Source organism: Drosophila kikkawai, chromosome 2L (assembly GCF_030179895.1).
Source record: "Drosophila kikkawai strain 14028-0561.14 chromosome 2L, DkikHiC1v2, whole genome shotgun sequence".
NCBI classification, from domain to species: domain Eukaryota; kingdom Metazoa; phylum Arthropoda; class Insecta; order Diptera; family Drosophilidae; genus Drosophila; species Drosophila kikkawai.
The window spans coordinates 15,380,454-15,407,798 of record NC_091728.1 but is presented as its reverse complement, the minus strand read 5'-3'; the positions used below and the strand labels follow the sequence as shown (position 1 = coordinate 15,407,798).

Sequence of the window (27,345 nt, the reverse complement as noted above, 5' to 3'; positions counted from 1 at the left end):
CGGGCAAGCGGCCACTGCCATATATACTTATATATGCCACTAGCTGGACTTTTACTACTCATTACTCAGGGCATACAAGAGCTTATGAATGTACAGAAAATTCCCACTAGAAAGACCAAGTACAGGGCTTCCCCTAGTCGAGGCCACTCACCAATGATTTCTTTTCTTGTTTGTTATTCAGCAATGACTGCAGTCTCTGCATCACACATGCATAAATAACCGAATGTAAGTATGGTCCCCTAGTTCCTTAATTAAAAAAGGGGCTTTACAAATTAATTTGCACTCAACCCCCAATTAAATATGTATGCACGAAAGGCACAAAAGTCATGCAATAAAAAACATACAATATTAGAAAGACGTGTAACCTTTAAGACCGCCAGAAATATAATATATTTTTTAGAGGCGTTTTTCTTTTGAAAAATATATAACATCAATGACTGTTGTATTTTAAAGTAAGAAGGATTTGGAATACTCAGAAATTACATTGTTTGAACTCCCAAAAATCGTCGTGTATGAGTAATGGATGTGTAGTATTTCGAAACTTCATTAAACATTGTTTAAAAGTATTTATTTATTAGTTCAAAATTTCGTACAGCTTTCTTTAAGCTTCCTTCAAATACACAATAAAAGTGCGTATCTCCATGGGACTCAGTTCTATAATAAACTCTTGGCTACCATTGTCTGCCTTGGCTGCCTCATCTGCATTGAGCTTGGACTTACGGTTCCTCTTGGTCTTCCTAACTTCTTCAGTGGTCACATCTCGCTTGACACGGTTGCTCTGAGCTCCCAATTGTCCAGCTGGCAAGGCTTCTTCGGCATATTGAACGCCAAGCATAGGTTTCGCGGCACTCAGCAAGTGAACTGCCTTGGCTTGAGGCTCATCAAAGGTAGCATAGGTGTTAAAGGCCGCTTGTTCGGGATCCGGAGCGAATTGAAGGCGATGAGTCTCGTCCAGCCAGGCATTGCCGTCCAGCGTGGTTTCACGCATTCCCGTGATCTCAAAGGAACTGAGGACGTTCTTGACATTGAACTGAACAGGCTTGGAGTACAGCTCGTCCTCATTGTTCTCCATAATGTGCTCAAAGCGGACGAGTAGCTCATTTTCATGCCAAGGCTCGAGGGTCATAAGGTGGACGGCCTTGGGCAGAACTAGGGATACGCCACTGAACTGTAATTAAAAAAAATATAACAATTGAGAATGTTGTTAAACTTAAGGTATCAAATTTTTTTCTCACAGCATTTGTAAAGGAAGTGCGCCACTCTTCGGCGGTGTAGGCCTCCATGTTGCTAAAGAATTTCCATGTGGGCAGTAGCTTCTCCAGTTGAGTCAAACGCTCCAGGGCCTTGAGGGACACACCTTCGCGATCGGAGGACTTGCCAAAGAAGAGCTGATGCTTGCCCCGGGCTATTAAACCCTCTCCGAACTCCGTCTCATTCAGAGCCTCGCCCACGCCGAAGGCATCATCCCGTAGGAGACGACGGTGCACCATCAGTTCCAGGGAACCATCCTTAAGGGAGCTGCCACCCTGGGCTCTGTCTGTGAGTATAGCCAAGCGGGCAGTGTCATCCTCTAGGTCTATCTTGGTCGTTATGGGATAGTAATTTCCAGCAACAGCTTCGTTGATCTTCACAGACCAAGTTTCGCGGTGATTGAGTTGCCTCTTGATCATTTCACGTCCTTTAAAAAAGTATTATTAATTAGAGTTTAAAGATATAAATATTTGAAAAGTATAATTACCATTACAATCGGTGTGGAATATGCCCTGTGATTCAATATCAGAGTTAAAGCGTGTGATAACCTCCTTGCCAATGCCGTCCTCAATGGGAATTGGTCCGACCAGCCACTCGAACTCAGCAAAGGAGTCCTTGGCATACACTCGCACCACCTGGCTAATCCAATCGTTGAACTTCTGATGGACCTCCTGGACCAAGTCACCTTTGTACACTTCAATCTCAACATGTTCGGTGGCAAAGTGCAGCTTGTTTTCGTTGGGACGGAAGATGTACGCTCCAGAGGATCGGTTCAAGAACTCGGCATTGTTGCCAATGGCACCTTCGTAGAAGAGGAAATCTTGGCTAACGAATTTGGTTAAGCCATCTGCTGTGACCTCCGAGAGGAAGCCATTGGTATCGAAGCCCAACTTGATGTTCTGAAAAAGGAAACCCATTTAAGATTGTAAAATAAAGTGAGTCTGAAAATATAAACTTACACTATTTCCAATTACTGTTACGCTGGATTTATTCTTGGGCAGCAGCCTGGGCTGCTTGTAACCCTCACCACTTTCGGTCTTTTCTATATAATAAGTCCTATAACCCAAGGCTGGAATATTGGTGGCCAAGAAGACCAGTTCGTACTTGGCAGTCGAAGCTCTGTGCTTAATATTTATCAAGGCGGCTGGTATAGGTACTGCTTGGGCTTCCAGAACAGCTCCTAAAAGGTGGAATATAGTAATTTAATATATCTTTAATAGTCCCCAACACTCACCCTTATTATCAATAATTTTATAGCTGGTATCTGGCACTGGAATCCTCACATATTCACTCACCACATGAGCCAAAGGATTGTACAGCGTCAGAGTGAATCGATCGTTCTCCTCGGAAACAGGACAAGAAGTGATGTTAAGCAAAGGACACGTCTTCATATCCAACTTATATTTGGCGTCCTCAACCCGAGCGCTTCCTGGTGTGGACAATTGATTCAACACATTCCTGGTGGTGGCACCACAGGCCCTGAAGCTAACGCTTAATCGCTTTGCATAATCCAGGGCCACCTTCTCCTTCTCTGTTCCTGTGATGGCATCATGGTGCTGCATGATTCCGAGAGTTTCGCGCATAAAATTCAAGTGGGGTTCGAACTCCACGGCTTTCTTGGGAGCCAAGGCACTGAGTTGCTTGCAAACTTGCAGAAAGTGATTGCCATCACGCTCGAATCGCTTCAAGGTGGGACGCGAGGTAAAGTAACCCGTCCAGTAGGCATGCGGATCGGAGGCATATGGGAAGAAGTCATCGCTCTTCTCGGGCCAAGTAATGCCGGCATCGTGCAGAGATTTTAGATAGCAAGAGGGTGTGGAGTACAGAAGGTTTATCTTGGAGCCATTCGCCTGACGCTCGTTGGCATATCTGGGAAAAAGGAGGATTTAGAAACCTTTCTCCTTGGCCACCTGAAGCCACCCGAGCTGAACTCTGTCTAGGAAAGCCCCTAAGTACTTACTTAATCAGCTTATCCAGATTCTTGTACCACATGTCGGCGTTCTGATAGTGGAAATCTTCGCCCATGGTTAGGATCAAGTTGGGAGTGCGATAATGTTCCGCCATTTTGGTAACATATTCAAAGAAGGCATCAACCTGCATGTTCGTTCAGTTAACAGGACTTTTTAGGCTAACGATGGACGGCACACACACAGAACATAATTTTGAATATTTTTTAGGGGCTTTCTTCAACAGTCAGCGGGGTGACGAAACATGGAATTACCGTATTAATTTGTCAAGATTCTTGTAATAAATCTGAGCTGCCTGGTAGGTGAAATCACCGCCCATTGTGATAATGATATTGTTGGTGCGGTAGTATTGGGATTGGGTCTGGGCAAAGTCCAAAAATGCGTCGACCTGATAAAGCGGGAGGGCGGGAAGGACACAAACAAGGTACAAAACAAATGATCCAAACCAAAAGCCATAAACACTAAAAGGCCTTAAAGTCTTAAATAAAATCTTACGCGCTCTTTCACATTATTATCGGGGCTGTGTTTGCCATCAATAATGGGGGCATCGCTGCAAAGGACATCAAAACAGAAGCCATCTGGGGCCTGGTAATTGTTGTACAGAGCTCCACTGAACAGATCAGTTTCCTCTCCTGAAAAGAATAATGCCCCTTGAAGCTATGATTAGAAAAAAGGATGAGGAGGTAGTACCCAGATTGGCCGATCCATGCCATATCATCTCAGCATTTTTGGTCATAAGACGGTTATCCTTATCCTGGTAATCCAATCGCCCAAAGAACATGCCATCAAAGCCCATCTGGGCGAACATCGAGGCCATTTCCCTGGAGTGACCGAATGGATCAATCTGCCAGCCTACGCGCGGACGTCCACATTCGCCAAAAGTATCATTCAGCATCCTCAGTCCCCAGGCAAACTGATCAATCACACTCTGGTAATGGGTCGTCGCCTCGTCGTTCATGCTCCAGGCACCGCTAATGAACTCCAGTCTTCCCTGATCCACCAGCATCTTTACAGCATCTTGCACCTTGGGTGTCTGCTCCTTCCACCATTTGAAGAAGAAAGCGGATTCCACATAAATGAAACGTTTCTCTGGGTCTCTCAGCAGGGCCTCTACGACCGAATCGATAATGTATTGCACTCCTGCCTTCTGGATTAGAGTTTCGCTGCCATAATAATATTGATCGACCGTCTTTAGCCAGCCGACATCGTCATGAGTGTGTGCCACCAGATGCACATTCAACATATTGGGTTTTGTGGGATGACAGCTCTGGAAATTTAATTGAAAAATGTATTATATTGTGGCGATCTTTAAACTAAATTTATTTTAAATTATAATATATATGTCGGCGAGTTGGTTGCTAAGTGCAAATTTGGAAAGCTTGTTGCTATGGCAACAGAGTTATTCGGCATGCTCAGGTATTGGTAGCCCTGTAGGTGTCGCTGGCGCGCAGGCGCAATGACAGTTGAGTCGGTAACAGGAGTGTTACTGAGTGAGGTCTGTTCGTCTGTCGCAACAATAGGAGAGAATGAGAGAGACAGCTTGAGATTGTCTAGGAATGACATCTGAGTGAAAAGTAAGAAAAGGTGAAAGGGCCACAGGAAAAGTGGCGTGATGACAGATTCGATTTGACTGCGCAGGCGAACAGAACTCGCTGGCTCGACTACGGTTAAATTAAATAACGGATATCTCCGACATCAGAAGTGGGATTCACCATAGCCTCGCGGGCATTCTGATAAAGTGATTTTCGGTCGATATTAAATTCAGTGGCGCATCGAAGGCTTGCGCAGCCGCGTGGTGCGAGACACCGGAGTCGTGATAGGCAGTCAAATGCACTGGTCGCGTGTTGAGCCGGACGGTTGCAAGTGTCATCAGTGTCGGCCAGAAAATTTGGGGAAGAATGGAAGACAACAACAACAGCACACTGGCGGAACTGCGGCTGAAGTGCGGAGAGCTGGAGTGACGCACTTCAGGCGTGATAACGGTGGTCACATTGCATCTGTGTGCACGAGATGGGTATCAGCGGCTGCGAGCGGCAGCATCAGCTGCATGTAGAAGCGAGTTGATTTGTGTGATTCAACAGTGACAGTATCGGGTGAGCCCTTTCCAATTATTCTTTGATTTGGGAGCTGAATTGGCTAAAAGATGGGAATAGAGATGTGTTTGATTGCAGTGTTGTTTGCACATCTGCCTTCCCATTGGCGAGCCCTGTGCTACGATAGGTTGTGCTTAGACTATCGGAAGCAATATTCGAAAATGGTTTCGGACAGTGGCCTTTGCCGCTTATGTCAGACCCTGTGAAGGAAAAATGTTTCTGTTGAAAAATAATTAATTTAAAAAAATTACGAGTTGCCGTCTGTTTGGTCTGCCGTGCCGTTTGGTTTGAAGAGTGCATCTTCTACCTTCATCATGCAATTGTTAAGGCGTTTGGAATTTATCATGATTATTTGCGATAGTTTACATAGATGCATGTTAATCATGGCAAACTCGGAAGAAAAGGCTTTCCGAAGGCTGAAGGTTGTATTAAATGTGTTGACTGTACCAGAGTTGCCATTTAACGTTACCAAATGTGGGTTTCTTGAACCTACTACGCAGTATCTGAGCTATGAGGTGTGCGGTGGAGAAATCAGACCCAATTCCTAGAAAATCCTTACGTTAAAGGTCCGTCCTTTTAATCGGTGCAATTAAGAGACCGTCGTAAGACCATTTATTGAATTGGTGCCTTATTTTCAAAAACGTGTGCCTCGATTTTCTCAGATCATGAGACAGATTCTTCGGCTTCAAGTATCTTTAAGTGAAATGACGATATTCAGAAATTGGAACGAACGTTTTTAATATTATTACAAATGAGCCTGTAATCGTTATTTGTGGGTTCGAAACATCTGATCAAATTTGAAACAGATATAAGCTCTTGTGGATATGGTCCAATGCTAATACACCTAATTAATGGAGACCCTTATGTTGGTGGATATATTGGTAGAACTATGTGTCTTGTGGAGTCCAAGTAGCCTTTGTATGAATTGGAAATATTGGTTGGCGTGCAATTATTCTGACATTTTTGGCATTGTTTGCTCAGATGAGAGTTTGTAGTCTATACTTATTGCAGATGTAATCATTTCTAAACAAAAAAAAAATTAACTGAAGTGCATCATAGAGTAGAGGAAGAGAAAGCGCAAGGCAATTGTGGAATTCTTTTTGTGTCCAGAATTCACATGACTGATTTAACTCCGATAAATAAAAATAAATTGACAGAAAAACGTCTGAACTTAGAATGGAAATCTCAAATGACCGACTGATCAACTTCAGGATTCAGGATTTATTGGTATATAAACAACTAAAAATAATTGAAATTAACTTGAGTTACGAAGAGGGATTTTAAAGAATACAGAGAGGTGTGAGGCAATGTTATCTGCCAGTAGTGTCCCTTAAATTTTGTTGGATAGTTATTAATCAAGGTTATAAATCCGTTATGTGTTTGGATTGGAAAAAATAGACTCAGCAATATTTATCAGAATTGTTGGAAATGACTAAGTTTAAAGATTGTTGAAAATTGTATCATGTGTAAAGTTGTAAAGTAGTCATCTGGCTGGATACCAGGACCGCAGAGGTGATGGGAAGATGCTCTTGGCGGGGTGCAACTTGCGGCGAACTGCACAGTTAGTAGTGCAACCAATGCAAGCCCTTAAGAGATGCCAATCGGACCCACCCTTTGGGCTTGATACCACCACATGACACAGAGAAAAGTATAAAGAAAGAGAAATTTAAAGTTACGTTATGCCGGTTCGGTAAAATTATGGAAGTAAGAGCACAATTTTGTTAAGGCAAGATTAACTTAAAATGGATAAATTGGAAATTGAAATTGTTACGAATGAGAGAGAGGAGAAAGAAAGAGATAAAGAAATGAAGATGGAAATCGGTACATTTTAAAATCCTTAACAAGCAAAAGAACTTATAAGTATGCGCATGAGTTTTTGAGGGCATTGCCAAATAGACAAATAAGCAATCACGTTGATTGATAAAGATTTAGACGACTCAAGTGGAGATGCGTCTGATTCCCATGTGGGGAATGATGATATGGATGGCACGGTTGATGCCTTGGAATCCCAAGAGGGGATATAAAGACCGCACCATAACAGAAGGAATTGTTATGGCGGGGGTCAGTGGAGACCGCACCATAACAGAAGGAATTGTTATGGCGGGGGTCAGTGGAGACCGCACCATAACAGAAGGAATTGTTATGGCGGGGGTCAGTGGAGACCGCACCATAACAGAAGGAATTGTTATGGCGGGGGTCAGTATGTGGGTGTAAAAGGAAATACACCAGTTGATAAAGCTATGTAATTAGAGAAGTCTGAATTGTAAATTATGATTAAAATGAAGATGTAATTTGTTATGTTATCATGAAACCAAGATGCTTATTTTGTCTAAATGCCTCAATACTTATGTTTAGAAAATTAATGAAATGTTTGTTGACAATAAAATGTAACGAGTACCGAAATTTTAGAATACTGTGATTTAAAGTTAACACACGAGGACGTGTGATTTGTCAGGAAGGCCGTGTCGGATCACATGAAACGGGGCCTACTTTATTCCTATGGTCAGAATATGTGAAGCGGAGCCTTTTGAAATACGAAAAGAGCTTGTACTCTATGGTTTCGAAAGGTTATCCTGCCAAACTAACATTTGAAGACACTAGAAGTGTAAGCGAGAGATCGCCGACTGAGGCACTCGTTGGTGGAATCATTTATAAGGCTGTGAGGGTCCAGAGAGACCGTGACGCAAGAGGTGCGTGTGAGCGTTGCAAAGTGTGCAGCAAGAGCCTGTATAAATTGATGAAGAGATGTTGAGTAAGAGTTGTGGTACGAGCAGAGAAAGAAGATACAGATTTGGTACGAGAAGAGAATGAAGTGGCGAGAAGAAATAAAAGTAAAGCTTATTTGACATGAATAAAACAGATAAAATGAAATGTTAAGTTGAGACCAAAGAGAGAAAAAAGAGAGAATGATAAATGACAGTTATGTTTAGAGCTATTAGAAGACACGTCACGCGAGGACGCGTGAATTGTCAGGATGGCCGTGTCGGCGAGTTGGTTGCTAAGTGCAAATTTGGAAAGCTTGTTGCTATGGCAACAGAGTTATTCGGCATGCTCAGGTATTGGTAGCCCTGTAGGTGTCGCTGGCGCGCAGGCGCAATGACAGTTGAGTCGGTAACAGGAGTGTTACTGAGTGAGGTCTGTTCGTCTGTCGCAACAATAGGAGAGAATGAGAGAGACAGCTTGAGATTGTCTAGGAATGACATCTGAGTGAAAAGTAAGAAAAGGTGAAAGGGCCACAGGAAAAGTGGCGTGATGACAGATTCGATTTGACTGCGCAGGCGAACAGAACTCGCTGGCTCGACTACGGTTAAATTAAATAACGGATATCTCCGACATATAGTATATGAGCTCTACACATATGTTAGCTTATCAATGCAAAAATTCCGCTTTCAAATTATAATTAATTAGATCGAGTGCCTGAGGTCGATATTAAGAAAGTCCTAAAGGCTTATCAATCATTTATATATAATTATATCGTATATAAAAGCTTTATATAAGGTTGCATCTATCACTATACTTTAATTATGAAACTCACCTGATAACCGCACTGAGAGCCCTCTTTTTGAATACTTCGCAAATCTGCATTATGTATATAACCAGAGACACACAAAAGTGCAAGCCACACAGAAATCTTTCCGGACATTATGGAACTTCTTCTTTATTTATAATGCATTCAATTCTTTTTTTCACAAAATACACAGTGTCAGTATGTAATAACGCTCACGCACCCTGAGGTAGAACCCACGACTTTCTGATTTCCCAACGAAGAACCACCGATCGCATCGGGTTCTCAAGGCGGACTGTTCGCAGAGAGAAAGCAAACTCAGCTCGAGACCCGAGAACCCTACTTGGGAATCTTTATTGCCATATGTATATACATATAAATACAATACCAGGCGGCGCGAGAAATTGAGCCAGTATTCGTACATATGTTTGTACTTAGAGCGTAGATACATACATATGTACGAGTGCCAAGGGAGAACTGACTGATACGGGCTTTATAGCAATTTCTACATGCTCGTTTGAGAGTAGTGTTCCTTTTGAGATTGCGCCCGCCAGCCAGGCTCTAGGTTGATCCATCTTAATCATTCCCACACACTATAAACCAGTCGAGTACTTAATTGGTTTCTGAAAACCTTCCACACACGAATGCATGTGGGCATGATAGTGTTAAAATAAGGCATGTTGCTATCTGGAAAAGGGTCTGGAGTGGTGGTGCACTTCAGAAGCAGGAGGTAATAAAGCCAACACGAGTGTTTCGAACTACAGATATCCAGTAATCGACTTTAATCTTGAAAGCTAATTAAGTTTGCCAAAGAAATGTTCCTTTGCCGTTGTTTCAATTCAGTTTTTTCGCAGCGGAAATGTAATTAAGTTACCGTTAAATTTTGATTTCAGCGGTAAAATAAAATAAAACGTTAGTGTAAAACTTTCCTTACTTCAGTCATTGAGTGTATTTGCTTGGCGTTGGTTTTCATCTGGTTTTTCAAGGAAATAGGCTGCAATTTTAATTACAAATCATTTATACAGATATAGGAAAGGAAAGAACTCCCAGGTATGTTTAAAAAAAAGTATAATCATAAGCGGAAAAAGATTGAAATATACAAACACGAGCCTCAAATTTACGTCCATAATTTTGTCTTTTTTTGCACATTTACACAAACGCATTAACAAAAGAAGAGAATTTATGTTTACACACACAAAAATTGTTTACCTTTACAATATTCTGTATATATTCTTCAAACAGAAAATGAGCTTTAATTATAGATGCAAAACACACGTTCCTCATTTAATATTTTTGACCGCTAAAATGAGATTATATTGATATTTCAAGGATACTGCACGATGACAAGCTTGAGAAAAAATTTAAGTTTATTATGATTAACTAACCACAAACACAAGGTAATGAAATCATAATTCTATTTAAACTGAAGGCATCATCTCCATAAGTAGAGCAAAACACTTAGTAATTCCTTTCAAGAGCTGGTTATAAAAATAATAATGAAAATTAGCTTGTTTACTAAGCCCAGCTCTTTATATAGACCCCGTATTTAGGTACAAATTCATAAAGTCATAATCTGAATAATTAATTACTCGAAATGATTGCAACCAGAGATAAGTATTTTAATGCAAAATACAGGAGTCAATGACTAGTACTAAAACATAAACAAATACTGATAACACCCTATGTAAATACATATGTATATTCAAGATTATATTTTGCGAAATCGAATTAAGGTCTACAGTGTGTATTATTTCTCTTCTATCTACAGTGCATAGCTCGCTGTAAATTGTTATCGTTGCTGGTGCTCCTAAATGGATTTTAATTTGATAATCCCACTCAAGTTAATGCGGTAGCAGCAGTACAAGGTTTATCGCTTCGAGTGGCACATTGCTGGGGTCTAAGGAGTTGCCTCATTTCTCGTTTCATTTTACTCTACTCACCCAAACCGATAAGACCACTCCGTCGAGCTAAGCCAGCGGCAGCAGCGTTCACTGAAATGGAATATTTCTTCAGTCGCCGTCGGCTAACCGTTTTTATCATATGTGTTTTACTGAATTTGGACGTAAACAAGGCTACCTGTGGATTTGAGGTAACAAATTCTGAAGTGGTTAAGCGGAAGTGTGTGTTTGGATCCAAAAATAAGCCCAGCATTTAAATAAGAGACCCGGCTGAAGCTCAATTGCAATGGTGATGTGTATTTTTTCCCAGGCTTAATCCTCAAAAAATATATATTTAATTAAGATTCCAACTGAATCTATTACCTTCTTTCCAGTCATGTCCTGCCACAAAGCCAAATATGATCAATGTCCACTTGGTGCCGCACTCCCACGACGACGTCGGATGGCTAAAAACAGTGGAACAGTATTACTACGGAAGCCACAATAATATCCAGCATGCCGGAGTCCAATACATTCTGGATACAGTAATTGAGGAGCTGCTGAAGGACTCCAGTCGACGATTCATACAAGTTGAGACATTCTTTTTTGCGAAATGGTACTCCGAGCAAACTGAGATCGTTCAGAGATGTGTGAAGAAATTGGTGGCCGAAGGACGCTTGGAGTTCGCCGGAGGAGCTTGGAGCATGAACGATGAGGCGGCCGTGCATTACCAAAGTGTGATAGATCAGTTTAATCTGGGTCTTAAGTGGGTTTCATTATCTAAAACAAATAACTCTTTTAATAAACCAATGCTTATATTTTTCAAGGTACCTAAAAGACATCTTTGGGGATTGTGGACGTCCCACAATTGGCTGGCAGATTGATCCCTTTGGTCACTCCCGGGAAATGGCCTCGATATTCGCCCAAATGGGTTATAATGGGGAGTTCTTTGCGCGTATGGATTTTATGGATAAGAAGAAGCGCCTGAGTGATCTGGAGATGGAAATGATTTGGAAATCAAGTGAATATTCGAAGAATCCCAACATCTTTACCGGCTTGCTCTACAATCACTACTCAGCCCCTCCGGGCTTCTGCTTTGATATTAACTGTGGTGATGATCCCATTATCGATGGCGAAAGCTTTGACAATAACGTTAACAAGAGAGTCAACGACTTTATAGACTACATTAAGACCATGGCCAAGTCGTTTCGAGCTAATCACATAATGGTGCCCATGGGAGATGACTTTCAGTTCTCGCAGGCGGCAGTTAATTTCAAGAACATGGATAAACTTATCAAGTGAGTAGCTCGTTTCATTATTATGATAATCATTATTATGAAATCATTATTATTATCAGGTACGTCAACGCCCGCCAGCTGGAGGGATCTCAGATGAATGTCTTTTACTCAACCCCCTCCTGTTATCTCTACGAGTTGCATCAGCTGCAGCAAACGTGGCCGAACAAGACCCAGGACTTTTTTCCCTACTCCAGTGACGCACACTCCTATTGGACGGGCTACTTCACATCAAGGCCCACACAGAAAGGCTTTCACCGCATAGGCAATCACTTTTTGCAGGTGGTGAAACAGCTCGGTGTCTTGGCCAACTTGACCAGCGAGCAGCATTTGGCAGATCTCGAGACTTTAAACAAGGCTATGGGTATCATGCAGCACCACGATGCAGTCACTGGGACTGAGAAGCAAGCGGTTGCCTCCGACTACGATCGAGTGCTATATGATGCCATAATTGGTGCCGAGAATAATACTCGCGATGCACTTCGATCTCTGACTAATTTAACCTCTGGAGAGTTTGTCAGTTGCCTAAAGCTCAATATAAGTGTCTGCGAGTTTACCCAGAAGACACTTAACAATGTGATTGTAACTCTAGTGAATCCATTGGGACATACAACGACGCAATATGTGAGGATTCCAGCAAAGAATGAAAACTATTTAGTAACCGATGAAAAAGGTAGAAAGCTGAAAAAGAAAAATATTAATTAAATCATTTAAAAATAGGGAAACCTCTCTATTTAACTTCACACTTTTCTTTATGATTTCTAGGTCACGAAATACCCTCAGAAGTGGTCCCTGTTCCCTGGCAAGTCTTGGCCCTTCAACATCGTCCCAATGATACGCGGTATGAGTTGGTTTTTAAAGCCAATGTTGAGAAACTGGCCAACTTCTACATAAGAGTGCTACCTTATCCTAGAACTGAATACCATGATTACTTCTCCATAACCAAAGATGTCTATAACTATCCCGAAGCTGAAGATGAAAACACCGAATTAATTGTACAGAACTCGGTAAGTTAACATTAGTATATTAAAATATATAAAATTAATCATAAATATATATATCTCCAGCTTATAAAACTGGTATTTGACACAGCTAAGGGCGGCCTGAAAGCCATTGAAATGAATGGAGTTACAGAAAATATTCAGCAACACTTTGGCATATACAAAGGCTTTCAAGGCACAAACAAGAAAGCTTTTGACCGATCATCTGGTGCTTACATCTTCCGCCCAGATGGAGACATTGAAATACTAAACAACAAAGTTCAGCTTACCTTCTACAATGGCAGCCGAGTCAAGGAAGTCCATCAGCAGTGGAGCGATTGGATATCCCAGGTGATACGCATCTACGAGGATATAAATCGCGTAGAATTCGAGTGGCTGGTGGGTCCAATACCCGCCGACGACGAGGTTGGCAAGGAGATAATAACGCGCTTTACGAGCGAAATATCCTCAAAGGGAAAGTTCTACACCGATTCCAATGGTCGGGAGATGCTTGAGCGTGAAAGAAACCAGCGGGAGGCCTTTGATCCCGATATGTCAGAGGCCATAAGTGGCAACTACTATCCAGTCACCGCTCAAATCTCCCTCCAAGACGACAAGAAGCGGATCACTCTGTTGAACGACCGATCGCAGGGCGGAGCTAGCCTGGCAGACGGGGAACTGGAGCTAATGTTGCATCGCCGCCTATTAACCGATGATGGCTTTGGTGTGGGAGAAGCTCTCAATGAGAAACAGTACGGAACTGGCCTGATTGCCAGGGGAAAAGTCTATCTAGTTCTTGATTCTGCTGCGGCAAATCCCAAGACAGCAGAACGTTTGCTCCAGCACGAATTGAGTCTGCCCCTGTGGAAGTTCTTCAGTAAATCCAACAAAGGTGTCTCAGTCAACCGACACATGATTCCCGACTTTACCGATTTTCCCCGTTCGGTGGATCTTCTTTCCCTGGAACAGCAGTCAAAGGATGAAATATTATTGCGAGTGGAGAACTTTAATACCGAAGGAAACGTGGTTAGCTTTAACATACTCGCTCTCTTTGAGTCTTTGAGCGGAGATAAGATTTGGGAGACGACTTTGGATGGAAATATGAATTTAAGCGAAGTGAAGAGATTCAAGTTCACTCAAGATTCTTCCGGAAACATTCCTACTTCCGTGGAATACTACAATGCTCCACACAAGCCCCTGGAGGCGGATTCCACCTCAGATGCTTCAGAATTCGTTGTAACCCTGGAATCCATGCAGATTCGTACTTTTATAATCCAAAAAAAGGTCTAACCCTTGACCTTTATTTCACAAATATAACAATATGATTGTGTAAAAATATACTTGTTTCTTTGGAGTTCAACGGCAGGAGCAACATTTCTTTTTTGTTTTTTGCTTTCCCTTTGCCAGCTCTTCTAACTTGCAAATATCAGATTCGAACTGCTCGCCGATCCTTGAACTTCTTAACTTTGCCACAAGACATTGGATCACAAAGCTGAATGCCATTAGGATAACGAGAATACAGCCCAGACTTATCAAAATTATTGGAATATTCCACAATGCGTCCTCGTTCGTGTCTTTTTCGTTTTCCGATCGCTTCATATTTCTCTTAATGAGGGTGTAACACTCATCAACACTTATTAGGTTGTCGCCAAACTTTAGGTGCTCCTTAGACTCAGGTAGGTTGGTGAAAAACTTCGAGCGACTCTGGGCGCAAAAATTATTAAACCAATTTATTGGGTTTTTGTTGCTAGTCGGAATCATTTTTGTATTCATAGTTTTGAAAGCTAGATTTTAAATTGACAATAAAGGGAAATTTCCACAAAGAGCACAGAATCTAATAGAATTTTATTGTCAATGGAATTGTTAATTTACAGCTCTCAATGAAATGTAGTGTGTAATAATAAATCATATTCTGTGAATCACGCACGCAAAGTCACAATATCTACTAATCTTGAATAATAAATGAACTAACAGCAACTTAATTCAATAAAGCGTAAACCAAACGGTCCTTTGTCACGCCAAAGGATTTTATTTGCTCTCTTTACATTAGTATAAAGTATGCCTATATAACATATTTTCTGTTAAAAATCAGCTTTAGTCGTTCGACAAACGTTAAACTTTCCCATAATAAAAATATTAAATTCACAAATTTCATAATATAAAACAAATACTCACAGTTTTTAAAAAAATTACAAATTTATTCAGAAAATGGCTTCTAAGCCCTTTAAGAATCGCCGTTGGCCCAGAGCAATTATTAATTTTATTGTTTTATACTTTGACAATTGCTGCATACACGGTTTTCGATATGTCGTTCAAGCTGTGCTTCTGTTGTTTGAAAGGTGAGTAAAGATACAAAATAAGGAAACAAAAAAATATTTGTTTCTATTTTCAGATTGCTCTGGCTTATCCTGTTGATAGTATCCATATATTTTTGTATTATTGTGAGCCTATCATCTATTCATCGTTATAATACCAAAAGTACACATGTGGGCCTAGAAGTACAAACAAGCTTTTATATTAAATGAATATTTTTATAATAATATTATTTTCCTATAGCGAAACTATCACTTTTGGAATACCACAGTGCCTAGTATAACTCTATGTCCAATGCAGCGTCTTAATGCTTCCTTTTTTGCCAATTATTGTCGGTAATTGCAAATATTTTGAGCATTATAATTATATATCTGTTACTTTACTAATATATTTAAGGGTAAATGGCATTAAGGGACCACAGAAGGCCATTTTATGGGACTTTCTTGAGAACTTGGCCAACTCCACTTACATAAATTTTCAAAACATACCCGAAAGCGATCAGATCGACCAGATAATTAAGGAACTGCGCCTCAAGCCGGAAAACTATATGGAATTAATTTACAACCTAACATACGACAGTACTTACGAGCCGATTGAAAAACAACGCACTCGCAGCATCGATGGACAGGTCAACATTCATGTCCGACAGGTTCTCACCGAGTACGGACTGTGCTATTTGGGGAACTCCAGGTTGGGTGAAGAGTATAGTTCCCGATATTTAATATTTGGAAAATATCCCGAGCCGAATAAGTATGAGGCAACGCGAAAACTTCTGCAATATCAGATTGGTTCGTACTTTGAAAAGGATGTGGGATTCACTTTGCTGAGCTTCTCCAGCGAGGCAATAGATGTGAGTTTATTTTACTTTAAAATTTAAAAACCTTACCACTCTCTCTTCGATCTCTTCTCTTTTAAATAATAAATATAATCATAAATATTATCCTTTCAAGAGCTACATACATTCTGCCTTTGAAGTCATGAAGGTAGATACCAATTTTGGTTATACAACTGAGGGCGTGGTCTACGATCCCGTTAGCGAAGAAATAATTGCTGAGGATAATCTAGAAACGTATGTTTTTATTATCTAAAATAGTTTAATATATTCCTATTTTAATAATTTCTTTAGAGAGACTTCTGTCCAAATGAGAAAGTGTCGCTTCCACCACGAATCCAATCTCACACACTTTCCATTTTATACAAGAAATGTGTGTCAGCAAGAGTGTCGCATTAACTTGGCCTTTAGAATTTGTAAATGCATTCCACACTTTTATCCCAATCGCAGTAAGCGTATAAAATTGATTAAAATTAGTAATAATATTAATATAATTATAATTCCGATAAAGTCGCCAATCCCAAGCCTGTCTGTGACTACAAAACATTGAGGTCTTGTTTTCCACGACATGCCGGTAAGTAAGAAAGACTAATTACTAATTAAGAATAAGATTTGTTGGTTATATATTTAAAAACTAAACTTTTTAGATTTCTTTCTTAAGCTATATGAAGAAAATGAGCATCACGAGAAGCCAGCAACGTGTTACTGCGAACAGAACTGTCTGGATGCCGTAATTACAACTAGATCCGCTTTAGTAAGTCTAAGAAATATAGCACTTGATAATAATTACATAAATGTAATCATTCATTTTCAGCCCATGATAGGTTCCAAGCAATTACTTGGAAGTATTGGCAGCGCTATAACTATTAAAACCTGGCCACAGGTACGCCTCAAGCGTCAAGTTATATTTTCAATGACCGATCTTATGGGTAAGTAAGCGAGCAAAAGGAAGAAGCCTTTCGAATTAGTCTAAAAATAATTCATTTAACGACTTCAAATTTTTAACAATAATTAATTTATGAAGATATCTAATTTCCACTTTCCAGTTTCAATTGGCTCAACGGCTGGTCTCTTTCTGGGATTCAGTGTCTTGGGTCTGGTGGAAGTTCTATACTTCTTTACCATAAGGTTAATCTGGCAAGTATTGGGTTACACCCTCTGAAAGAAAGCAAGCGGATGGAAGTACAAATACTTACTCTTTAATTGATAATTAAAATTCCTTGCACAATTAACCCTCGCAAGTTCTATGAAACCAAACGCTTTGTGTAGTAAAATGATTTATTTATTCTTAAACAACGAAAGTGAAGTCTTCACTTTCGTTTCTTAATTGTTATTTATAAGATTATTTATATAATTTGTCTAACTATTAATTTTTAGTCTCCGTCTGGTGTGTTTTAGTATGTTTTAATGAGAATTGTAATTGTATTATTGAATTGTTCTTTTTTCTTGACTGAATATTTAACTTTTGCAATTCCCTGCAAGCTTTACGTTGAGCTTTAGTGTCAGAAATACATACATATATGTATATTGAAATTAACCACAAATTCATATACGTAAATGATTCAGTTTATAAATTAAGTATGATCCTTAAGGATAAGACTCAAGAAGTACACGAAGTACAGCAATTCTCGCGATAATAATCATAGCTGCACAGCTTGGCTTGGGCAGCCCACTGACAGTTGGCGAACTTATCCGTACAGGTGGGTAAAGTTTCGATTTTTTTCACTTCTGTAGACAAGTATATATAAATTATATTTAGGGATTTTTTATAGAATGGTAGAAAACCTACCTTCCTCGCACTTTTCTGCATTGCAGTTGCGATAAATGGGATCCCTGCTGGCATAACGGCATTGCGTTGATTCCCTTAGAGCGTTCAGCTTGAGGTCGTACTCCAGGCACTTGACGCTGCGTCGCTGGGTGCCACCGCCACAAGGCTTTGTGCACTGTAAGAAAATATGTAAACTTAAAATGTTTTAAAAGTAAAAGCTTGTACCCACCTCCGACCACTCTGAGTAATGCCAGCGGGCAGCGCAGTATTCCACCTCCTCGTGCGAGCACTTTTCAACGGCCTGCGGCTTTAGCTCCGGCTTGCACTCCTTGTGCTCCGTAATCAGTTGGTTTTGAATGCACAGCACCTCCCGGCTCCTAGTCAGGTCAAAGCAATCGCCATTGCAGGAGGACCATGGACCTGTGAACCAATCCCCCACCTCGCAGCTGGGCTTCTCGCAGGGCCGACGACTCTCGGGCGTGGCACTCGGATCGCAGCGCTCTTCCCCTGCCTTGGAGCGATCACAGAAGACGGTGCGATATTCAATCCCGGATCCACACGAGACCGAGCAGTACTGATTCCATTCGGACATGAGCCAAATGGCATTGACAGCCGTCGTTCCATCAATCTTACTCCGCTTCACCTGAGTACTTGAGTTCGCCGAGTCGGCGTTACTACTGCCCTGCAGGCGATATCGGGCCAGGTTACGGCGACGACTGTTCTTGGGACACTCGCATTGCTTCTGGGTCGGTGGCTGGTCCTCCATGCAGGCAGCCTTATCCACATGGATGACCAGTCCGGAGGCCAGCTCTTGGACGCAGCTTATTTCGCGCCGGCGGAAGGCGCCGCTACTCAAGCACCGACACTCGCCCCACTCATCGACCCGCCAGTAGGCCGGACAGGGTTGCGTGTTGCAGTGCAGCAGGTTTTCGTTCAGCACGGGCTTCACGGAGTGCATGCAACGGCGCTGAGAGTAGTAACGCAAGGGGTTCTTGCGAATGCACCGGATGATGGGTGTCTGGGTACCACCGCCACAGGACTTGGTGCAACCGCTGAAGCCAATTACCTTCCAATTAAAGATACGCTTGCGACCAGAGCCTCGGGAGCTGCTCGACGAGCTGGTGTCCTCAGTGCCGGACCTCAACAGCCCGTCACTGCTCTCCAGGGACATTTCGTTCTCCTCCGACTCAGAGATAATGGGCAGCATATACTCATACTTGATGCCAGTGTTGTTTGGTGTTTTCGTGTAGACCTTAATATTGATTAAAAATATTAAACATTAAGTACTAAGATTAAGAAAATAGCTACAGTTTGAAATCCTTTTAAATTACGTCTATAAATGCTATAAATTATTTGAACAACATGAATTAGTTATTTTAATAAATTTTAAGGGAACTCAAAACCCTAGAACTGGAAAATTAAAGACCTATATTTATCGCTTTAAAAATTTAATTTGTTATAGCTGTAACTACTATTAAATACCATAAGTTGTAGTGACTCCCTAATAGGTCCAATACTCGTTATCCATTCGGTAACTCCATTGCTGTCATGTGCTCCATCGATTCGATGATAGTCGAAGGTGGCACCAACGCCTTCATAGGATCCACTCTCCGAAACCGCATTCTCGCCATTAAATATAGAGTCCTCCTTGGATGTTCGCAGGACTTGGACCGCAATAAAAGGGTTTTAAATAAAATATATATATTTTTCTTAATAAAATATCTTAGCAAAGCATTACCTAGCAAGTTGATGCTATTTTTAAGTTCCGTTATCGAAATATTGGAGGCACCGACAGGTAGGGTTGTGACGTGTACATAGGCATGATCCGGCAAGGGATCTCGCGTGAAGATTCCCGTGACAGGTCGACACAACAATCCACCACAACTCACGGAGCCGCTGTGGGCATACAATCCATCAATGTCACCACTGGCACGGACGGCCTACAATTAGTTTGGATTTTTTTTTTGGTAAGAAAATCAGAACCAATTACGTTTTACTAAATTAAATTTCAGCTTTTGTACTTCAGGATTCCTAAGAAACCCAATTTTTACTCACCAGCCACAGTAATACTATGAGTTTTAACATCTCCGTACCTTGGAAATATTAATTATTTTTATTTCTTGACCCCTAATGATAAAATAATAAGCCGGCATAGTTCCATTAGATAATGTGAAGGACTTTCCAGCGATTATTTTAAGAATAAACATTGCCTTTATATAATCTATTAAGTTCATGGCAAAGCGATCTATGTGAAATTCCTGGGGCTTTGCAAAAACATTATTTATTGGCCACTTATTAAGAGAACAAGATAAACAAAATATAAACGAGCGTACCAAATATACATTCAGTGGTATTAAGAGGGCATATGTTCGATAAAAAAAATTGCTTTCCTACGCACAACTGTGCGGCAATGTGTGTTTACTAAAATAATTCATTGAAATTAAGCTCATTGGACGCGTTCCAGTTTTCACTTTCACAAAAATTATTTCCCATTTGATTTGTTGACCTAATCCCGTTCTCAAGAACCAATTTAAAAAATGACGTTTCGGTTAGGTAAGATTAAAACATTTTAAATACTGAACGCTGAAGCAATATTAAAATAGATTTTCAATTTGTACAGTCATAAATACATAAAAAAAAGGAAACTAAGAAACTTGTTGAATATGAATTAATAATAAATAAAAGTAAATAATTAAAAAAAATAATTAATGGAAACACGAAAGACACATTAGATATAAAAAAAAACTTATAATTCCTTTATCCAAGTTATTCCAATAATTAAAAGATTTATTTTTATTTGAAAAAAAAAGGATGTCTAAGAAACATACAAAAATCTAAAAACAAAATTTGTTATCCTTTAAACTCTAAACTTTTACGGATCACTGCGAATTTTGTGTGCGTTATGATTCAATGCTCGATCGATACTAAGAATTCGCTGCGATTCTTGTACTTGAAAAAGCTTTAATAATATTGTAGAACGAGCAAAACCATTAGTGCTTTTTAATGTGCGATCGTTGCTTTAGATGCTGCGTATGGAAATGGATAATTGATATTTTTAATTCATGGGTTGCTATGAAAAGTTAAAGTTTAAAAACTAACATTACAAAAACTTAATAATTAAGGCTACAAAAGGTTGTGATTTCTCAGCAATGTTTATTATTAAGACACTTCTTGTAGATAATATTTGATGAGGAACTTGTACTTATCTGGTTCTGAATATTTTCCAATTTAACACAGTTTTCTTATTCTAAAAAATACTTCAATCAAACAAATTAAGCTTTTATGGCTCCCTAAATCAATTAAAAAGTAATCTTAACAAGGCCCTGTATTGGGTAAATAAAGTGATTTATTTTGGATATATATTTACTCACCTTGCAAGCACCATCTACACACACAGCACGGCTCCAAAGGTGCGATCGGTAGTATTCCGCTGGGTGTCTGCAGGGCGTTCCATCGATTACAGATTCATTAAGTGTGGCAAATGATTTCATTCCAGATGGCATGCAGTTTAGCTCACATTCAGCATCATCTAGCAATAAAATATAAAATATCATGTAACTTATATTGAATTTAACTTTAAATAAAATATCAAAACTTCGGAAATATATAATTCAATTTAAGAAATAAGTATAATTCTATAGAAAATGTTCAAGTATATATAGACAAACCCTTTATATAAGGTTCCCACGTATATCGATGACCATGAAACTCTATATCGTTGTAACTCGTACACTGAGATGCTCGAAAATCTGGGGATTGTCCATCGCAGGGCACATCATTACAAAGCTGATACCGCTTGAAGTAGCCCACACAGGCATTACTCGTAAGCTGATTATTCGTTGTTGGGTTTCTATAAATAAAATCCATTAAAATAAATTTTAAAATATAGAGAATAAAAATATGAAATTCATTTTTAAATATAAAAAGATGATATCAGAAAAGTTATCTATAACAAAATATATATTCCAAGTTCATATTTAAATATTTCTGAGGAAAACCGTACAAGTTTTAATGGATTTCAAAATGAGTAAATGTTCCTAGCTTTCCATTTTAGGTGAATTAATGAAAACTAATGATCGAGTGTTACTACTAAACCTCTGATAACAAATAAAAACCAAATATTATAGTCCCATAACTCACCGGTTAATGCATTTTCGCATTTGATACATCACGCCTCCGCCACAACTGCGCGAACATTCGCTCCAGCTACTCCACTTATCCCACCGTGGATATGGATACACTTTCTTCCTCAGCTTCTTTGTGGTCATAACTCTCATCGGGTTTGGGGAGGAGAAGACCTCCTCTACGACACTTGGAGTTTGTTTTGTCGTCCCAATATTGCTACTTTCAGTTGGTTTCAATGCTGTTGCCAATGTTGTTGTCTCCGGATGGGGGGTAGATAGTGACACGTCATTGCGATTTGTACCATTTATTAATATTATCGTTGGCCTTAATACTATTACATCGGTTTGGTTCGATGCTTTACTTATCGTCTCGTTTTCCATGTAATCGTTCTTGTTACTTGGTTTCTGTTTAAGGGATATATCCTTTCGAGTGTGCCACAAGTTGGCCAGTTCATAATAAGAGTTGGTGGGTTGCACCTTTCTCGCCTTTGGCTTTCGATGCTCTTTCAGCCATTCTTGATGTTTCTGAATACAAAAATAAAGAAAGTATATTATTAATGTGTAAATCCAGACAGTGTAATATTAATTTATAACCCCATAAAGTTCTCAGTTGGAAAAGACAAAATTAATTGAAACAGTTGCGTCATCCCAGGCCTATCTTCAATTAACATGAAACGCGAAAAATTGAAATCGTGATTAATGTCAATAAAAAAATTATTTGAATAATTATATAGCTCCAAGTAGGCAAACAAAATTCTGTAGCAAGTGCTTGGGTCTCTGGAAATGTTTAGTGTTGTGATTAAAATGACAAGCTCAGAGCAATAATAGTAAATTATAGATGTGTACTTTTTGAAATTTTGAAAACCTCAGGCGCCATTAGGAAGTTCTACTATCAAGAAATATTTGTTGTAATTACGAAGTTTTTAAAACAAAAGAATTAACGACATAAAAACCAGATTAGCAAACTATAAAATACATATGTAATATTTCATCTGGTTTATAGTTTTTGAACTTCTAGCTTATCAATGTCGGTGAAGCGGGACGAATTTGCCAAGAGCTTGATAGAGCTTTATGGCCTATCCTCTGACCCAAGAATTTTTAGAAGACGCTTTTACAATATAACAATCGGCAATCATAATTTATAAGCCATAAATTATTAGAGTGTGTGTTTTAATATTTCGATAAGAATTTGTTTTAACAAAAAAATAGTTGGAATTCTCCTGCTTAGACTAACCCATTTTGTTTATGAATTTATATTGAAAGTAAATGGATAGTATGTACACTAACCTTTATTCGTTCTTTAGTTGACAACTCCGCCTTTACAAGGCGAGTATCAGGTATAGATGCAAGGATGATAAGAATACTGAAAGTCAATAAAGTTAGAAAATATATATGTGAATACGTGTTATCTAATAAGTAATATAATAATCTAAATAAATCTAAGCTACAGAAAGTAAGTTCTTTATTGGAGAAAAAATTATGTTATTTCCTGTAAACAAAAATATTCTATTTGGCCGGAAAATTAGCTTATGAGCTCCACAAATTACAAAATGTTTTCTGAAAACGAGTCACTGTTCGGCGGCGGCAAAAGAAAAAAAATCTTGATTAAATGCAGCTGAAAAAGATCGCCGCTCCTCCCACTTTTGGTTGGGTTCATGTTTTCCTCTTTTTTATTTTATAAAATTCCCATAGACAACATAGAGTTAGATCGATAAAAAACAGGAAATGGTAGAGTTATGGAACAAAGATTCTTACCTGAATATTACAAATAGTTTTGCCATTTTAAAACCTAGAAATATAAAATAAAACATTTAAGTGTATGCATGTCTACTTGGAATTTATTGAAGAATCACTGAAATCGTTGGAAGTCTGGCTTTAAGATTATTCTACAAAATGCTAGCAATTTTTTTAACGGAAAAAAAACCCCAAACTTTTGGGACACATTCCATGTACATTTACACATATATGTATATATTCTTTTTTGTTACATATGTATGGGACTCTCTAATCGTTTTCGGCCGATCTTCAATGTTTTTCGCCTGTACGCATTCTGAGGCTTTGTATTAGCAAACTCGCACAGAGGAACTCAAGTTCCATTATATGTATATATCCATTGATTACGAGTAAACCGACCGTGACTATTCGACTGGAATGGATGTACTTTCGGGCAGCATACACCACAACATCCGTGAACGAAAATGGGAAGGGCGTATTTCATTAGATGCCTCCACACCCACTCTACTTTTTGGAGCTCTATGATCGTACATACGATACAAATTTATATACTTACTATATGTGCTCGCTTACACATATTGCGTATACGTATGCGTAATATTTGATATATTTGAATTAAGTTGATATCAAGCTCAAAAATACTGTTTAAGCCTTGATTATTTCGATTATAATATCGATTTAATAACAATTTTTTTCCCTTAGAAAATAGAAGAAAAAAGATTTTTAACACAACTTAGTCTTAGAAACTTAGAATTTGAAAGGATTTTAATAGAAAATAAAATATGATTAAATTTTAAATGTGGAAGGTTAACAAATATGTTGGATTTTGATCTAAACGAATAACCAAACTTCATATAAAACACACTTAGAGAACTATAGAACCATCTATAGGTTCAGGATTTAGGCTTTTCTTCGCCCCCCATCGAGGCTGAGTGGAAAGTCGAAAGTGCTTTTTGCCAGTGACACACATCGGAGAAAAAAGGCAATATACCCTATTAGAGAACCGTATGCGTATGGGGTATAGAAATTCTTAATGTCACAATGTACTCTTCCATACTTATCTGTGTCAATAGGCCCATATTGGGCCTATATCTATGCATATGAAACTGCATTTGCCCATATAAACATAAACCACAAAACGTGGTGGTGCAATGGATGGCATTAGCACTTCAGCACGCCACTGAACTCCAGGCCAGGCACTCAATTCAAAGAGTGCGCGGATATTATGAAGAACTTGCATTAAACTGAAGTGTTTGGAAAATCTTCAATCAGCCGAGAATAGGAAACCAACCGAAAATATTTTGATACATATGTCATATTCTTCGCGCCGTCTTGTATTTCGTCATTCACACTCGCGGGCTAACATTATTATGTGAAACTTCCGCAATTAGCAAAAATAAAAAGGGGGAGAATATTTTGAAATTTATGCCTGCAAACATATGGATTTGTTTAAATAGGATACATAGATAGCGCCATAGATATGTACATAATTATGTGGCGTGAAATACTGGTACTGGTATCTGTGTCACCATTCGGATCAGATTTGGACATCATCGGGTCCGGGGGTATTATTATCCGTTCGATCCTAAAGCTAAATGACTGCAATTACGTGGCCACGTTTAAGGCATGCAAAATAATGTAATTTAGGGTTATGGGAATGGGAATGGAAACCTCCTCCGTCAACAGTGGGCTTTCTTTCATTATGCATTCAGTACTTGAGTGATCACTGTCATCGACGCGGATAACGGCTCAATATGTGTGAGAGAGGTAAATTGATTTGTCCCAAAACACACACTGCACACGCACATTCGGGAAAAGAAAACTCGAATCGATTACACACTTTTCTGAAAAAGCAATTAAGCCTTTATTCAAGACCCGACATCTGACTTCAAACTTCAAACTTAATTGTCAGATAACAAAAGGATGTGGAGCGTCATTCAAAAGGTCATCCATCAAAATACCTTTTTATTTCGGCTCTTATTAGGTTCACTTAACAATTTTCTTCTTTTATTATTTTTTACGTCCGGTAAGTGCAATTAAACGTTATTACAATTTTGAAAACATTTTTGAAAACACATTTTCAAGCACATCAGGGATAGGATTTAAAGTTCACAAATTAATTTCACAAATTCCAAAAACTTGATTTGGCTTCAACTATCATTAATATTGAAGTGTTAATATTTCGCATGATTATGTTGTATGTTGCAACCGACGTGTATCACTGCACTAAATGTATTCTGGATTAACTGAAGCTGTCCCGGTCGTCTTCATCGTGTGCTACTCAAATCCGAACTGAAATCCGAATTGAAATTTTCGGGAAGGCGGCTTTGGCTTTGCGAACACAGAAGTGTTGAAGGCAGAGCGCGCCGCAAGCATCAGCGCAGCTCTGGCGATCCGATCGAGTGCCAACAGAGGTCTCTGGAGCTCCCGGAGGAGCGGTGGGGCGGCACTGCCTCGGCGCGTCGCTTGCCAACGCCACCCAAAACCAAAAGTCTGGAGCCAAATGTGCGTGCGTACAGATATGTGCGTGTGTACAGCAGAAGGCAAAACGAGAGCGCCTTAAAAAAATAAAAAAGGAATTTTGAATCCATAAAGTAGATTTACATGTTTTTATTATTATTATTAAATTATTATTTTAAAGCTTGTTGAATGATCCAAAAGTAATAAGCTTTCTACTAGCTTCCTGTTAGCGTTAGAAAATAAAAACAAAATAATGAACCATTATTATTTACTAAAGTTTAATGTGTTTGTTAAATCTTTAGTTGAGAATTTCAGTTTAATTGTTTATCAATTCGAAATAAGATTTATCTTATAATTTTACATTCATTGAGTATATAAAAATCCCTTATTTAAATTAAAAAATTGTATTCCCTTAAATATTCAATTATGCTGATTTTATTCAAAATGTGTTTATTTTGATCAAACCCTTTCCAACTGACCACAACTGTGCGAGTCGAGCGCGGGTGAGTTACAACAATGTGGGTGATGTCTATGCATATGTATGCATGTATGTAACTTTATGTAGCTTTCAGCTAAACATCATCAATGCGAGAACAAATGTACATTCGAACATTACGCAAACGCCTTAATGCAAAAGTAATCTAATGAAATTTATGGAGCCGAAATTGGTTATAATTCAGCAGAACCCAGAGGCCGGAATTAAGCTCCTCCTCACAATCGAATGAGAAATGTGTATAGTCCTGAAGATGTTTGATCTTTTGGTAAATATATGAGATGGAACCATATGTTTATCATTTTACGGGTGATATTTTCCTAATAACTTCCTATTTGACCCTTTATTGCTAGTTAGTATTATCAAAGGCAATATAAAAATTTTGATTAAATTAAATAGAGTACTTAAAAATGTTTTCAATTATTAAAAAAATAGAAGAATAATCGACTTTTTTGTGGGTTAAATTGGTTATGCAAAGCGTTTTCCCATGCTTGAATGATCCCTGACAACTGACCTTGACAACCTGACAGCCAGAATAAGTTTTTTAGTATTTCCACTGCTTACATTTTATTATACTTATATTTTTTAATCACTTCTTAATAATGGAAACCTTCTATTCCTTATAAAAAGCTCAACTTGGCAATGTTATATTT

General features: G+C 39.1%; 5 protein-coding genes across 6 annotated transcripts; 2 read left to right on the top strand and 3 right to left on the bottom strand.

Annotated features, from left to right (window-relative positions):
- Positions 1–553: 553 nt before the first annotated feature.
- LManII (Lysosomal alpha-mannosidase II) lies at positions 554–9,117 on the bottom strand. 2 transcript variants are annotated; one of them, XM_017170286.2, is made up of 9 exons: positions 8,847–9,117; positions 3,909–4,485; positions 3,714–3,850; positions 3,212–3,345; positions 2,486–3,120; positions 2,211–2,431; positions 1,739–2,150; positions 1,236–1,678; positions 554–1,168 (listed from the first exon to the last, which is right to left on the bottom strand). In XM_017170286.2, the coding sequence occupies exons 1-9, from the start codon at positions 8,952–8,954 to the stop codon at positions 602–604; spliced, it is 3,234 nt and encodes a 1,077-aa protein (XP_017025775.1). In that variant the 5' UTR covers positions 8,955–9,117; the 3' UTR covers positions 554–601. The 2 variants fall into 2 exon arrangements, with proteins under 2 accessions (XP_017025775.1, XP_017025774.1); XM_017170285.2 differs by lacking the exon at positions 3,212–3,345 and adding an exon at positions 3,473–3,606 and having other exon boundaries at positions 8,847–9,116.
- Positions 9,118–9,734: 617 nt separating this feature from the next.
- On the top strand, positions 9,735–14,643 carry LManI (Lysosomal alpha-mannosidase I). The gene is made up of 7 exons (XM_017170602.3): positions 9,735–9,866; positions 10,585–10,905; positions 11,089–11,459; positions 11,521–11,991; positions 12,051–12,661; positions 12,754–12,995; positions 13,056–14,643. Exons 2-7 carry the CDS (start codon positions 10,813–10,815, stop codon positions 14,256–14,258), a joined length of 2,991 nt encoding a protein of 996 aa, XP_017026091.1. The 5' UTR covers positions 9,735–9,866; positions 10,585–10,812; the 3' UTR covers positions 14,259–14,643.
- On the bottom strand, positions 14,325–14,741 carry LOC108077315 (uncharacterized). Its single transcript, XM_017170604.3, has one exon. It carries the CDS (start codon positions 14,739–14,741, stop codon positions 14,325–14,327), a length of 417 nt encoding a protein of 138 aa, XP_017026093.1.
- Positions 14,742–15,176: 435 nt separating this feature from the next.
- On the top strand, positions 15,177–17,382 carry ppk10 (pickpocket 10). Its single transcript, XM_017169910.3, has 10 exons — positions 15,177–15,307; positions 15,361–15,466; positions 15,525–15,616; positions 15,678–16,131; positions 16,232–16,350; positions 16,408–16,562; positions 16,625–16,687; positions 16,761–16,867; positions 16,928–17,042; positions 17,160–17,382. Exons 1-10 carry the CDS (start codon positions 15,177–15,179, stop codon positions 17,273–17,275), a joined length of 1,458 nt encoding a protein of 485 aa, XP_017025399.1. The 3' UTR covers positions 17,276–17,382.
- Positions 17,383–17,443: 61 nt separating this feature from the next.
- loh (lonely heart) lies at positions 17,444–23,794 on the bottom strand. Its single transcript, XM_017170589.3, has 10 exons — positions 23,761–23,794; positions 23,293–23,368; positions 22,022–22,530; positions 21,550–21,731; positions 21,253–21,410; positions 19,620–19,821; positions 19,364–19,545; positions 18,111–19,133; positions 17,903–18,056; positions 17,444–17,841 (listed from the first exon to the last, which is right to left on the bottom strand). The coding sequence occupies exons 1-10, from the start codon at positions 23,784–23,786 to the stop codon at positions 17,714–17,716; spliced, it is 2,640 nt and encodes an 879-aa protein (XP_017026078.1). The 5' UTR covers positions 23,787–23,794; the 3' UTR covers positions 17,444–17,713.
- Positions 23,795–27,345: the final 3,551 nt, after the last annotated feature.

What these genes read in the sequence shown, in the direction of transcription:
- LManII (XM_017170286.2), bottom strand. Translation starts at nt 8,954, where the DNA reads ATGTCCGGAAAGATTTCTGTGTGGCTTGCACTTTTGTGTGTCTCTGGT. An exon ending in GCTCTCAGTGCGGTTATCAG is followed by an intron (nt 4,486 to 8,846) that starts GTGAGTTTCATA and finishes TTAAATTTCCAG; the next exon opens with AGCTGTCATCCCACAAAACC. An exon ending in AATCTGGATAAGCTGATTAA is followed by an intron (nt 3,121 to 3,211) that starts GTAAGTACTTAG and finishes CCTTTTTCCCAG; the next exon opens with ATATGCCAACGAGCGTCAGG.
- LManI (XM_017170602.3), top strand. Translation starts at nt 10,813, where the DNA reads ATGGAATATTTCTTCAGTCGCCGTCGGCTAACCGTTTTTATCATATGT. An exon ending in AGGCTACCTGTGGATTTGAG is followed by an intron (nt 10,906 to 11,088) that starts GTAACAAATTCT and finishes CCTTCTTTCCAG; the next exon opens with TCATGTCCTGCCACAAAGCC. An exon ending in TTTAGTAACCGATGAAAAAG is followed by an intron (nt 12,662 to 12,753) that starts GTAGAAAGCTGA and finishes TATGATTTCTAG; the next exon opens with GTCACGAAATACCCTCAGAA.
- LOC108077315 (XM_017170604.3), bottom strand. Translation starts at nt 14,741, where the DNA reads ATGAATACAAAAATGATTCCGACTAGCAACAAAAACCCAATAAATTGG.
- ppk10 (XM_017169910.3), top strand. Translation starts at nt 15,177, where the DNA reads ATGGCTTCTAAGCCCTTTAAGAATCGCCGTTGGCCCAGAGCAATTATT. An exon ending in TCTCCAGCGAGGCAATAGAT is followed by an intron (nt 16,132 to 16,231) that starts GTGAGTTTATTT and finishes TATCCTTTCAAG; the next exon opens with AGCTACATACATTCTGCCTT. An exon ending in ACACTTTTATCCCAATCGCA is followed by an intron (nt 16,563 to 16,624) that starts GTAAGCGTATAA and finishes ATTCCGATAAAG; the next exon opens with TCGCCAATCCCAAGCCTGTC.
- loh (XM_017170589.3), bottom strand. Translation starts at nt 23,786, where the DNA reads ATGGCAAAACTATTTGTAATATTCAG. An exon ending in ATGCGAAAATGCATTAACCG is followed by an intron (nt 21,732 to 22,021) that starts GTGAGTTATGGG and finishes TTTTATTTATAG; the next exon opens with AAACCCAACAACGAATAATC. An exon ending in GGGAGTCACTACAACTTATG is followed by an intron (nt 19,134 to 19,363) that starts GTATTTAATAGT and finishes ATCAATATTAAG; the next exon opens with GTCTACACGAAAACACCAAA.